At 36.1% G+C, this 12475-nt stretch overlaps 2 protein-coding genes and 1 non-coding gene across 4 annotated transcripts; all 3 read left to right on the top strand.

Annotated features, from left to right (window-relative positions):
- LOC104098656 (probable beta-1,4-xylosyltransferase IRX9H) lies at positions 1-6223 on the top strand. Of its 2 annotated transcripts, none has more exons than XM_009605443.4 (5): positions 1-329; positions 897-1841; positions 4050-4299; positions 4453-4663; positions 5539-6223. In XM_009605443.4, exons 2-4 carry the CDS (start codon positions 925-927, stop codon positions 4618-4620), a joined length of 1335 nt encoding a protein of 444 aa, XP_009603738.1. In that variant the 5' UTR covers positions 1-329; positions 897-924; the 3' UTR covers positions 4621-4663; positions 5539-6223. The 2 variants fall into 2 exon arrangements, with proteins under 2 accessions (XP_009603738.1, XP_009603737.1); XM_009605442.4 differs by having other exon boundaries at positions 1-355.
- An 847-nt stretch (positions 6224-7070) lies between these two features.
- TRNAS-CGA (transfer RNA serine (anticodon CGA)) lies at positions 7071-7152 on the top strand. Its single transcript has one exon. It is a non-coding gene; the product is annotated as a tRNA-Ser (tRNA).
- Positions 7153-7210: 58 nt separating this feature from the next.
- LOC104098655 (uncharacterized) lies at positions 7211-12445 on the top strand. Its single transcript, XM_009605439.4, has 4 exons — positions 7211-7588; positions 8385-8498; positions 8615-8685; positions 11925-12445. The coding sequence occupies exons 1-4, from the start codon at positions 7412-7414 to the stop codon at positions 12181-12183; spliced, it is 621 nt and encodes a 206-aa protein (XP_009603734.1). The 5' UTR covers positions 7211-7411; the 3' UTR covers positions 12184-12445.
- Positions 12446-12475: the final 30 nt, after the last annotated feature.

Genomic DNA, 12475 nt, shown 5'->3' with positions numbered 1-12475 from the left:
AGCCTCAGCATCTTTGTCATGTGCTGAGCTCTCATGTACTATTTGTTTCTCCCCTTCTCTCCCTCTTTATACTTTCTCAAAACACTTTCAACTCAACTATGCATTTGATTTATAGTCCCAATAAAAGTTCCTCTGTACCCCCAAAAAGAGAAACAATTGGCTTAGTAAATTGTTAAAAAAGAGGTTTTTACATAGCCAAATGAAGTGAGAATTTTATTGTTTCCTATTCACTTGAGTAAAAAATATCAAATACCCAATTCATATTGAACAGAAATGCAATGACCCTTTTCATTTGAGCTCAAGATTTGGTCATCTGAAGTTGAAATCTGGTACTCCTGCTACTTTTGGCTAATGGGTATTGGTTTTCTTGACTTCTGTTTATGATTTAGTTGAAAAAGTTTTGATTTTTCTTTAACATAGAATGTCATTGGTTGTGTTTATATCACTACTTGCTTACAAGAATGTTTGGAATGATTAGAAATTGAGCTGTGATTAGTTGAGTAATCATCCACTTGACTCTTGTTGTTAAATGAGTCAAATGTTTGTATTTCTGCTGCAAATCCTCAAAAAGAACTGATTTTGCTGTAGTTTTTAGGTAGTTTGAACTTGTATTGAGTATATCAAAACTGAGCACAGTGTTTTGAAAAAAAAGGTGGTACATAGCACTTGAACTAGCATGGAGTATTTATCTGTTCTTATATTTTCAGATTTTTTTAGATGAGTTTTAGCTATGTATTCTTTTAGAAGTTAAGTTCATGTTGAATTATTTGGTATGACGAGGACATGGGTTGAGCTTAAATAGAGAAACATGGTCGGTGAGGATTCATATAGCTGACCGCGACTTATTTGGGACTGAGATGTAGTTGTTGTTCATATTAATTCAATTTGCTTGCCAGTTGGAGTGAAGGTATTTTAAGCAAATCAATGGCTTCAATTAGAAGAGCATTGTCCCCAGTACCTCGCCCGGGGAATAGAATTAATGGAGAAGCATGTTCTGTTGCGTCTCCATTGTCCAAGTCATCGTCGTGCAATCAAAGTTATACACCGGCTGCAGGTTTTCTGTATTCTTATTTTGGTTCATTGGATTATGCATTCTATAAAGTTCGGACATTTGTAGTTGGTATTTTGTCGCGAAGATCATCTAGGCCATTAGAGAGGTCAAAGTTAAAGGGCCAAATTTGGAGGAAAGCACTTCTCCAATTTTTAATGTGCTTTGTTCTTGGAGTTTTTATTGGCCTCACTCCATTTGTTTCTCTGAATTTGTCAGCAAATGTAATGTTGAAACATAAAGCTTTCTCCTTTGAGGTGTTCCAACCTTACGAAAATGGCAGCTTATTTGCTGATGTGTCTAGAAATATGACATCAACTGTAAACAGTTCGGATTTCCTTGATAATTCTACGTCAAGGACTAATTTAATATACAGTGAATTGAAAGCTGAAACTGCCGTCAATGTGTCTGATAACCAATCGCTGGATCAAGATTTGACGGTGTCCAGAAAACTTTTGATCATTGTGACGCCAACAGAAGCACGGTCATTTCAAGCTTACTATCTAAACCGTTTGGCCCATGTATTAAAATTAGTCCCACCTCCTTTGTTGTGGATAGTCGTGGAGATGGACTTTCAGTCAACGGAGACAGCTAATATATTGAGGAGAACTGGAGTTATGTACAGGCATCTCGTATGCAAGAAGAACTCAACCGAAGTAAAGGATAAAAGTGTGAACCTAAGGAATGTGGCACTAAACCACATTGAAACACACCGTCTTGATGGGATTGTTTACTTCGCAGATGATTCCAACATATATTCAATAGATGTCTTTGAACAAATGCGGCAGATCAGGTAGTCTATTTATTCGTTTTACATATAACTTTGTATGCTAGCTATCTTTCTTTTATTTTTTTTATTGGCGATTAGCCTGCGTATTAGCAATCTTGTGTTTTGAATTGTGATATGTTGAGCGATTCTTGCAGCAGATTATGTCGTCACAGAACATTGAGATTGCTCAGTTCTATTAGTGTTTGCAAATCTCTTTTCCTTTGATTCTTGTGAAGTTGTTCTTATTTGATTTTAGCAGTTATGGAATTGGAATCCATTTTTAAATGCATAATAAATCCATGAGCCGAGGGCCTATCGGAATCAGCCTCTCTACCTGCACAAGGTAGGGGTAAGGTCTGCATACACACTACCATTCCCCAGACCCCACTTGTGGGATTATATTGGGTATGTTGTTGTTGTTGTTGTTTAAATGCATAATAATGAGGTAAACAATACTTGTCAAAAAATGGTAGTGAGGTAAACAATATACATCCTCTTGAGATATTAAATATTTGATCTATGTGCCTGGATAGGTTCATTATGGCACATGGTTCTTTTGTTTTCGTTGGGGAAGGGAAGTGACAGGGGAGGGGTAACTGGATTTGGTCATAATCAGGACATGTATATCTAAATTTCTTTCATGGTAGATTTATTGCCGTATATGCATGTTAGCTATGAATTCTCAAGACTTCTTGAAAGATTTTAAACTGAAATGTCTAAGTCAGCTTTCAAACTGTAAGTTCTATGACATAGTGAAAGTTGGATATAAGAAGAAAATTCCACTTAAGACTCTATATATGTCAAGTCATTGGTTATGATAAAGAGATTGACTACTTGTAGTTCATTGTCACCAAATAATCAGAAACGATAAACAGTAAGTTGGAAATTATGGTTCAATTTTTTTCGATAAAGTGCTTGCCATATTATCCTCACCCGTTTCAGTGAAGTTATGCACTGAAAGGAGATCCTGAAATAAGGACGACAAAAATGCTATTAAATGTTCCTGATAAGTAGGAAATAAAGATGAATAGAGCAAAACCAAGTTTGACTCATATTTCTCTAATTGGTGATAGATCTTGTGCCCTTTGTATATATACGTATTTTGGTTCAAGCTAAACTCATAAAAGTGTACTAGTGAAATGAAGGTTCGAGAAAGCAATCAGCAGCTTAATATCACATTTGTCCTAAACAGTAAACTCTATACATTAGAGCAGAGTAGAAATAAAAGATTCATATAGCCGACCCCAACTAATTTGATGATTGAGGAGTGGTTGATCTGTTGATGATTGCGTACATAGAAGAATGAACAATCAAGGATCAAGGTAGTCTTGAATAGGAAACTGCAATGGAGCGGATTGGATAGAGACGATTCATATAGTCGACCCCTAGTAGTTTAGGATTAAGTCATAGTTTTTGTATATGATGACTAACGCCATGGCTAATATGTCAGAAAACAGACCTAGTTGGAAATATGACATTCCCTTATAGAGTCCAATCCTGAAACAACTATTCATTCTTTCTGTCATTTTCTTGGGTTCCCATTCACTCGACAAATCTTTCCACATGTGAGTGATCAGAAATGTTTTGTCATGTCTATGGTCCTATAGTATTGTCAAAGGTGAAAAACACCAAGAGCTGATGGGAATTTAACCGAAAATTACAACCGAAGTTCACGCTCGATGAACATAACTGCAACATGAAAAATAGTAGTGATATTTATACAACTGCAGAAAAAATTACTATACACACAAACAACAATCATATAAGTTGAGGAATTGAAATTATCCAATTATGTGAAATATATAAAGTAAAAGAACATTTAGTTGCTCATGTACTACTCTGCTCTATAGCTTCCCTGATTTTGTACTTTTTTCTACAATAAAGGTTTCTAGAACAAAAATGAAACTTGGCCGTGAATTCTCTGCCAGTTAAAAGCTGATATATATGAAGACAAGCACTAAAAAGAAAGTATTAGAAATGCACCTAATCGACTTTGAGCCGTCATACAATTATACATTTAGCAAATATACATCCTATGGTGAATTTTCTTTTTATTTTATAAATGTTGCAGTTTGAGACAAACCATACTATTTACCATTTGCATTGCCCCCCCCCCCCCCCCAAAAGCACTTACTGGATCTCGTTGACAAAGCTGATGAAATTTGGTCTACCTATTCTCTGACTTTATCATTCTTTCGATCAGCTTTCTTGATAGAGAATTGTTGTATGCAGCCGGTTCGGGACATGGGTTGTGGCAAGACTAGCTGAAAATAATAGGAAAGTTATCTTGCAGGGTCCAATCTGTAATGGCTCTCAGGTTATAGGTTGGCATACAGATGGAGCGGCAAAAAGATTCCAGAGATTCTACGCCGAAATATCAGGATTTGCATTCAATAGTACAGTACTTTGGGATCCAATGAGGTGGAATTGGCCAACACTAGAGCCCATTAGGCAGCTCGATATAGTTAAAGGTGGCTTCCAAGTGAGTTTTGCCACTACTATTGTAACTCTAATTGGATGTCCAAACAATTTTTTTATTAGTCGAGACATGCGTATACATCACAAATAACATGATTACTTACTAGCACCTTGTAACTGTAAAGATGAACAAGTGAGCGCATTACTGCAATTACAGGTGAGCTCATTTATTGAACAAGTTGTGGAAGATGAAAGCCAAATGGAATGCTTTCCGACGCACTGCTCAAGAATCATGGTTTGGCAATTTGACACAGAACTGCTGTATCCGTACCCTCATGAGTGGTGGGTAAAGAATTACTCAGGCACTATTACTGCAAGTGTGTGACAATATCGACATAGACAGACTGCAGTTCTACAGCGTAAACAAGGTGAGCAAATTGTGTTCTTAATTTTCCAGAAGGAGCTTATTACTAGCATTCTTTTCTTTTGAGCAGTATGATATGATTTTACAAAGGAACTTCTTAACATTCTTTTATTTTGGAACTTTCAGATTTTGTGATAGAGACAAATCACAAAACAATCCATTTCAATTTCTTTTGAAATTTTATTAGCACTTATCTATGTTGCAGCTTTTGTTTTAAGTGTCTGCTTTTGTTGTAGGAAATCCATTGTTTTCACTTTTTTTTGGCAAACAAATATTTATTGGAATCATAGCGAGGGATTAACACGTTAGGTGCACACCCTGAATACAATCACCATTTCAAAGCTAAAGTGGTATATGTCAACTCATCGTGAGAGAAACTTTTGTTGGACACAATTTCCAAGATAGCGGAAGTAGTACATTACTAAAGCTTACTTTTACCAGTTAATCGAGCAGGAGAAACTCCTTGCATCTGCCTTTTCATTGGAATGCTGTGATTCCCTTCCTGCCACATAGTATTCAAAGCGCAGACAAAGGTTAATTTGAATAGCCTTGGATTAAATTGCTCCTTGTTACCTGAATCAGCAAGTAAACTTCCTCCTAAATAAGAGTTTCTTCCCCTGTAACCGTACATTACTCTAGCAATTGGTACAAGATGAAATGAGAATGAGGAATATGAAAAAAATTAAGTCATCTAAAGATTCTTGTTCTCGAGCACGTAGACAGCAAAAAAACCCATGCCTTAAACTTACAGGTGCTGACTTCTGTTGCACTGCCAGCCTTAGAACAAACAAACAACTTTTTATCCAGTTATGTTTTACTTCTCAATGTGTCATGATTTTGGCTTGTGTAATATACCTTGTTCTTTCCTTCCAATCGCAGGGAGAAATATTTAAGATTACGAGCATCTACTACAAATATATATCCCGACTGTCCGCTGGTCGTTACAGGAATGCTGCCTCCCCACTTTTCTTGTTACAAGGGAACATTTCTGTACAGTTTCTGAGTTCGTCGCACTTTACAGATCTGGCTATTAAGTGGAAAACCCCAATAAGCCAGGTTGTATACTGATTGGTGAGAAGATATCATGGTCATCTACACAAATGTAGAGTTGCAAAGTATCCGGCCAAGTCTTTCGACTAAAGATTTTTCTCAATACAACTAAATGGTTCAATGGAGGATTCAAACCCCATTGAGCAGCTTGCAGATTAGTTGCTAGACTTGTGCATAGATATATCAAGATGCTACTTATTAACTTTGCAAGATTGACTGTAATGTTTAATGCTTTCTTGATGTAGATTGTGTACTAGAGGTTTCATTTTTATGGCTGTTCTTTTAAAGAGTTAAGGAGAGGTTTTCTTGATTGTAAGATGAAAACCACAACAACGTACCCAATGTAATCCCACAAGCGGGGTCTGGGGAGGGTTGTGTGTACACAGACCATATCCCTACCTTGTGGAGATAGAGAGACTGTTTCAATTGTAAGATGAAAACTATGTAACACGAAACAGCCTAGCTAATCAGAAACGAGCCAATTCAATTAATGGTGCGAACACAGTTTCATTCTTGTCAACTTCCAAAATCTGTCCTCTTTGTAGTGTATGTATGCCTTTTGCTTGTGAAAAGTTCAGGTAAATAGATCTTGTTCTGTTGAAAAAGAATCAAAACATTTAGTGAATGAAGGTTAAATTGTCACTGTTTTGTTATTGCATTCTAAAACTTACTACAACAACAACAAATCCAGTAGTTTTTCACAAGTAGGGTTTGGGGAAGGTAAGATGTACGCAACCTTATCCCTACCCCTGCAAGGGCAGATGTTGTTTTCGATAGACCCTCGGAAAGTTAAGATGTACGCAATCTTACCCCTACCTCTGCAAGGGCAGATGTTATTTTCGATAGACCCTCGGCTAGACTAAAACTTACAACAACAAAAAACCCAGTGTAATCGTACTAGTGAGGTTTGAAGAGGGTAGTGTGTACACAGATCTTATTCTACTCTGAGCAGAGTTATTTCAGATAGTTGCATTCTAAAACTTGTTAAAGATAAATCATATAAGTAATACATTTACTCTAAAGTAAAAAATATTGTGATGGAAGAGCGAAATGTGAGCAGTCTAAATCGTGAAAATGGAAATGGTGGGGGCGATACACGCGTTGAGACATATGGACAATTTTTAAGTATTATCCGGTCCAGTGAAGGATACCCATTGGCTAAAGTGATGTCATCCGATAACATTTTACTTGATAATTTTATTAAGTGATATATATACGTAAAATTAACATACAATAAATTCACACTGCTCGAGAAATAATATAAACCAAGAATTGGTTTGATATGAAAGCAAAGTTTGATTAAAATCCCATCTACATAAATCTAACACTAATTAAACTAAGTGAAAATAAATCAATAACCTGTCGATATGTCCGAGTGGTTAAGGAGACAGACTCGAAATCTGTTGGGCTTTGCCTGCGCAGGTTCAAATCCTGCTGTCGACGATTTCTATATATATATATATACTTTTGTTTTATAAAGTTTTTTAGTAACAGTTGGGCGTGGTTGACGAGGTTAAAAGCAGTTAAAACCTACCTACCAAAATCACCACTTTTCCCATTTCACTTTCTTTTGTCTCACTGTTAAATCTATTTTTAGCAATTTTACTCACAAAGAATTTACAGTAACAAATCCTGATGTCAATGAACTACTGAAAAAACCCAGCAAAGATAAGGGACATTATCAGATCTAAGGGACTTAGATATGGCTACAGAGAGTAAATCTAGTGTTGTAAAAGTGAAACCCAGTAGTAGTAATCAAGTTGGGTCATCTTCAAAACCCAAATTTGATTCATCTATTATCAAGAAGAAAGTTATTCAGATCTCATCTAAGCAATCTGCTGATTTAAAGGGTAAATCTGCCATTTCTGTTAAAACTGAGGTACCCATCTGCAAAAAGATCCTTCCTTTTTTTTTTTTTAATCAATGAATTAATATGAATGTTCTATGTGAATTTTTGTTATATTTGAGATGCATTTAGTTCTAATATTGAAATAACATCTGCAAAAGATCATCTTTTTATGCTACAAATATTGATATTCTTGAAAATTTGAGGTACCCATCTGCAAAAAGATCCTTGTTTTTCTTAAATCAATGAATTAATATGAATGTTCTATGTAAATTTTTGTTATATTTGAGATGCATTTAGTTCTATATATTGAAATAACATCTGCAAAAGATCATCTCATTATGCCTCAAATATTGATATTCTTGAAAATTGAGGCACCCATCTGCAAAAAGATCCCTGTTTTTTTTTTTTAAAAATCAATTAATTAATATGATTGTTCTATGTGATTTTTTGTTATATTTGAGATGCATTTAGTTCTAGTATTGAAATAACATCTGCAAAAGATCATCTCATTATGCCTCAAATATTGATATTCTCTCGTTGTTGTATGGTTTCTTTATTATTGTGATTTGGATGTGTGAGGTTTCTTGTTGATTTGTTTTTCATGTTGACATGATATTGTGTGCTGTCTGAATAGGGTTAAATTTAAATACATATGTGACTTAAGAAAGTTATTATGTGAATGAACCATGATTTAAGTGTTTAAACTGATAATCTGAGAATATAACCATGAAATTAAGGCTCTATAGAAGTTGATGACCGAAGCTTATTCAGCTTTTGATTTTTATGGCCTTGATTAGTTCTTTGAATCCTTGTTGTCCAAGTAAAGGTGAAAGGAAAGACAACCTCAAGTTCATCCAAGACTGTCACAAAAACGCAAACCAAAACTCGAGTGAAGAAAGTTTATTCCTTGGCTGGCCAGAAGTATGATGTCCCTGAAGAGGTGATAGATCGATTGATTTGCTCGTTATTTTCTTCATGATCTGTTAAATGTTTCATTATGATGGAAACCCGAAGTGACTTGTCCACTCTTTTGATTTTGTATGTTCTCTTCAACAGCGAGAACCGTTGAGGTTATTCTATGAATCATTGTCAAAGCAGATACCTTCAAGTGAAATGGCAGAGTTCTGGTGAGTTTTCTTGACAATTATATCTGCATCTTTTACTTTTAGAAGGAACAAAAACTTGTCTAGGGACCTGACGTGTATAAGTTATATGTATTACACTTGTATAGGAATCAATTAATTACCTCTCATATCATGCCATTGCCCATTTTGTTGGGGAGGTAGTGAATGGCCGCGTAGAAGACTCGGAGTACGAACGAGGTTTGTTTTGAAGGCAAGGAAGACTAGCATTTGCAGTAATTTTAATATAAGAAAGCCTATACATTAAAATCCTTACTTCAATGCTATAGGATGATCCCACACCAAAATCACCTTAAATCCGTAGCTCAAAGTCTCAAAAATGGAGTTAGAACTCTAAAATTTGTGAAATCAGATCTTTTTTACTCAGGGGTTTTGCTGCAGTTGCGGTGCCCTTGCTGCCATGATCGCAGTATAACTGGACTTCCTGAGCCTGGGCCAGATCCAACTTTGCTGCGACATGGACACTCTTCCATTTCCGTGCCATGTTTTGCTGCGATCACGGGCTACCAACCGCAGTCATGCTACACCTGGCTTTTACATTTCTCTCTTTGTTTCATTGCAGCATTACCGTTTTCTGGTACCACACGAGAATCTTCTGTCTCCAACACCCCCACCCTCACGCTCCCCACTCGGGGGGGGGGGGAGGGGGCTGAAATCCAACCATCCACACAAGTCATAAATAGTTGTATAAACTTATTAGCATGCTCAAATGCAGTTTAGAACACTAATAGCCAAAATGAGGGGTCGGGATGTTACATCAACTCGGACTTTTAAAACAATATTCTGAGCCTCGGGGTGTTACATCAACTCGGACTTTTTAAACAATAACCTCAGCTTATACTGCACATGAGTTGTGTATCTAACTGGTGGATTTAACATTAAAATCTTAACATTGCTGTTATGTTTAAATTTAAGTAAAATCTCTCAAAGAATGCTTTCTTTTCCAACTTACCATTTTATTGATAGGAAAAACCTAATTTACACGTAAATAAGTATGATGAACGGGACTTAATAACTTCTTCTAAATTGGATATACATTCACTTATACCTATCTGAAGCATATTGCTGAAATTATCCATGGAAATTAAGTTCGTGCATTGTGAAGGTCTTCCTTCATTATCTGTCACAAGACAAGACATTGGCATTATATTTAGCATTTGCCATGAACAGAAGCGTGCTATCACAGTAAAGCTATGTGCTTATAGTGCCCTGTAAAAATAATAAAACAATGAGGATCTTCAATGACAATCCATAGGTTATATCCTAAAATCTCATGACACATACTCAAAAATCACATGTTACTACACGTCTTCTTCCGGGGGTCTGTTAAGTTTTCATTTCACTAAAATGTTTCAACTCTGCAGGTCGAGTATCTTCTTTTTTTGAAATAAAAATTGTACTACGAGCTATTTTGCTCGGACTCTCCGAAAATGTTGTCTGGTGTGTATAGGATCCTCCAAAAATAGTGCATTTTTAAAGGATCCGACACGGGTGCGGCAACATTTTGGACGCAACATAGGCTACGAGTTAGAAGTGGTTGTTGGTTCTTATATAGCTCCTCAATAAATAAGGTCAAGGTCCATTTAATATGTGCAATTGGGTCTAACTCGATTTTCTATCATCATCTACTGTGGGGTGTGGATCAAATTTGTGAACTTTGTTAGGTATTTTTTCTTGGAGAATAAATTAAGATTTGGGCAAGTTAGCTAGCAGAGTAATGAACTGATAAGGTTTATATTTTCTGGTGAAGAAGGCACAAATGTACATTGAGACAAATGATCTTAAGGTAGAGATAATTACCATAATATTCTGTATCGACCAATAAGCTAAGTGAAAGGAACAATTTATTTTTTGTTAAAGTGAGACACTTGAGGCTTTCTTCATTCGATATAGCCTCAAATGCTTGCCCGATTCGATGTTTGTTTGTGTTTCTAAATGACTGGTATTTAGCTCTGCTCGGCATCGACAACTATATCTTTTGCATTATAGCCATTATATATTCTCAAACATGATTTCTTTTAGACTCCTGAAACTCTCATTTACCTGTATTAATTGAGAGAAACGAGAAAAGCGGGAAAGCTATCATTTTTTGTTTTTATGCATTTTGCTTAGCTAACGTTTGACTGAAAGAGAAAACTATCTGGTCCTAATATACAAGGATGTGTACCCCGCCTCTTTAAGTATTATGCGGCATTTCACCATATTTTCCTTAGCGCTTTAGCATCTCAGCCTTTCTACTTGGTTCTCTTTTACAAGAAAATCTCATCATATCTTCAACATGGCCAATGACTTCAGTAAGATGGCAGTATCTTTCCAATATGCTAGATTCTTTTAATCAAAAGTAGCAATTAGCTGCAAACATCCCAGAAAAGTCAGGTGTTTGGTTGCACATCCTTTAATGCCACTAGGAACTCTCTACATAAGAGCCTCGTCGCTTCAGTCTCCAGAACTATGCTATGATTTCCTGGAATGAGGAAAGGCATTTGTCATCCTTTAAGATCCTTCTTTCGATGTGTGACTATCTACATCCTATTAACTGCTATTATTCTACTTGGGATCATGTTGAGCATAGGTCTTCTTGTCATAAAAAGAAAAGAAGGGCTTGGGCGTTCTCTTTACCAATTATCGTGATAGCATTTACGTCAAATTTGTTTGTGTGATTGTGGTCTCAAATAAATGCATAGAAGTTTTGACAAGTTTCTGACAAAACCAGGTTAGTATGAGTAACGAAACAAAAAGGGGATTGTATACATGAGTGCCTCTATTCTCACCATTGTTAGTTGACCTTGAGTTTTCATAGGAAAGAAAAAAGAAAAAAATTAACCGTTTGTTCACTGATCATGTATTTGTTATCAGACGTTGGCATATCGGAGATACGATATTTTCTCAAGGATATTGAATTACTTTTTTTAATATGTTTTTTGGTACATAAATCTATGGGTTGTTTGACTGCTTAATTTAGCATGTGCTTTCGCTTGGTTTCCTGATTGGTTTGCTTGTCATTGCCCCCTCCCTTTATCTTTCCTGAGCCGAGCCCTTTATCTTTCCTGAGCCGAGGATCTACCGGAAACAACTTCTCTGCCTTCTTAAAGGTAGGGGTAAGGTCTGCGTACACACTAACCCTCCCCAGACTCCATTTGTGGGAATATACTGAGTTTGTTGTTGTTGTTGCTCCTTCCATTTTCTTAATGGAGTTGAAATACGACTAAGGCATGCACATGCAGGTTGATGGAGCATGGTCTGTTGTCACCAGAGAGATCAAAGAAGGCATTCGAGAAAAAACAGAGAAAGCAAAAGCAAATCCGCATGGGGATTCCTATTAAATCTCCTCCTCCACGGCCATTGTTAAACAAAGCTGAGAGTTCAAAGAAGCAACAACAAGTATCAAAGAACGGTGATGTAAAGGCGAAGAAACGACTAAAATCTGATAGCAGCGACGACGATGATGATTTCATTCTGAGTCCAAAGAGAAGAAAAGGGTAAAAAGAATGCTCCTAATACTGCAATCTTGTATGTATTTGAAAGATATTTGGTCAATTAGATTTAGTTAACTTTAGACTGAGTAGCCAGCCATTCTTCATTTTCTTTATCATTGGAAATGAATAATCAAATAAAAGATACAATTGGCCAACCTGTACACAATGAAACTATAGTTGTACTTTATAGAACCACAATTTACTGTTTAATGTAATACTATTTGCTTAGTCTTTTTGATATTAGAAGATAATTCCAAAAATTCAGTTCCTTTGTGGTTTCCTATTTTTTGTTTTTCTTT

Source organism: Nicotiana tomentosiformis, chromosome 1 (genome assembly GCF_000390325.3).
Source record: "Nicotiana tomentosiformis chromosome 1, ASM39032v3, whole genome shotgun sequence".
Lineage (NCBI taxonomy): Eukaryota > Viridiplantae > Streptophyta > Magnoliopsida > Solanales > Solanaceae > Nicotiana > Nicotiana tomentosiformis.
This window is presented reverse-complemented; position numbering and strand designations above follow the sequence as displayed.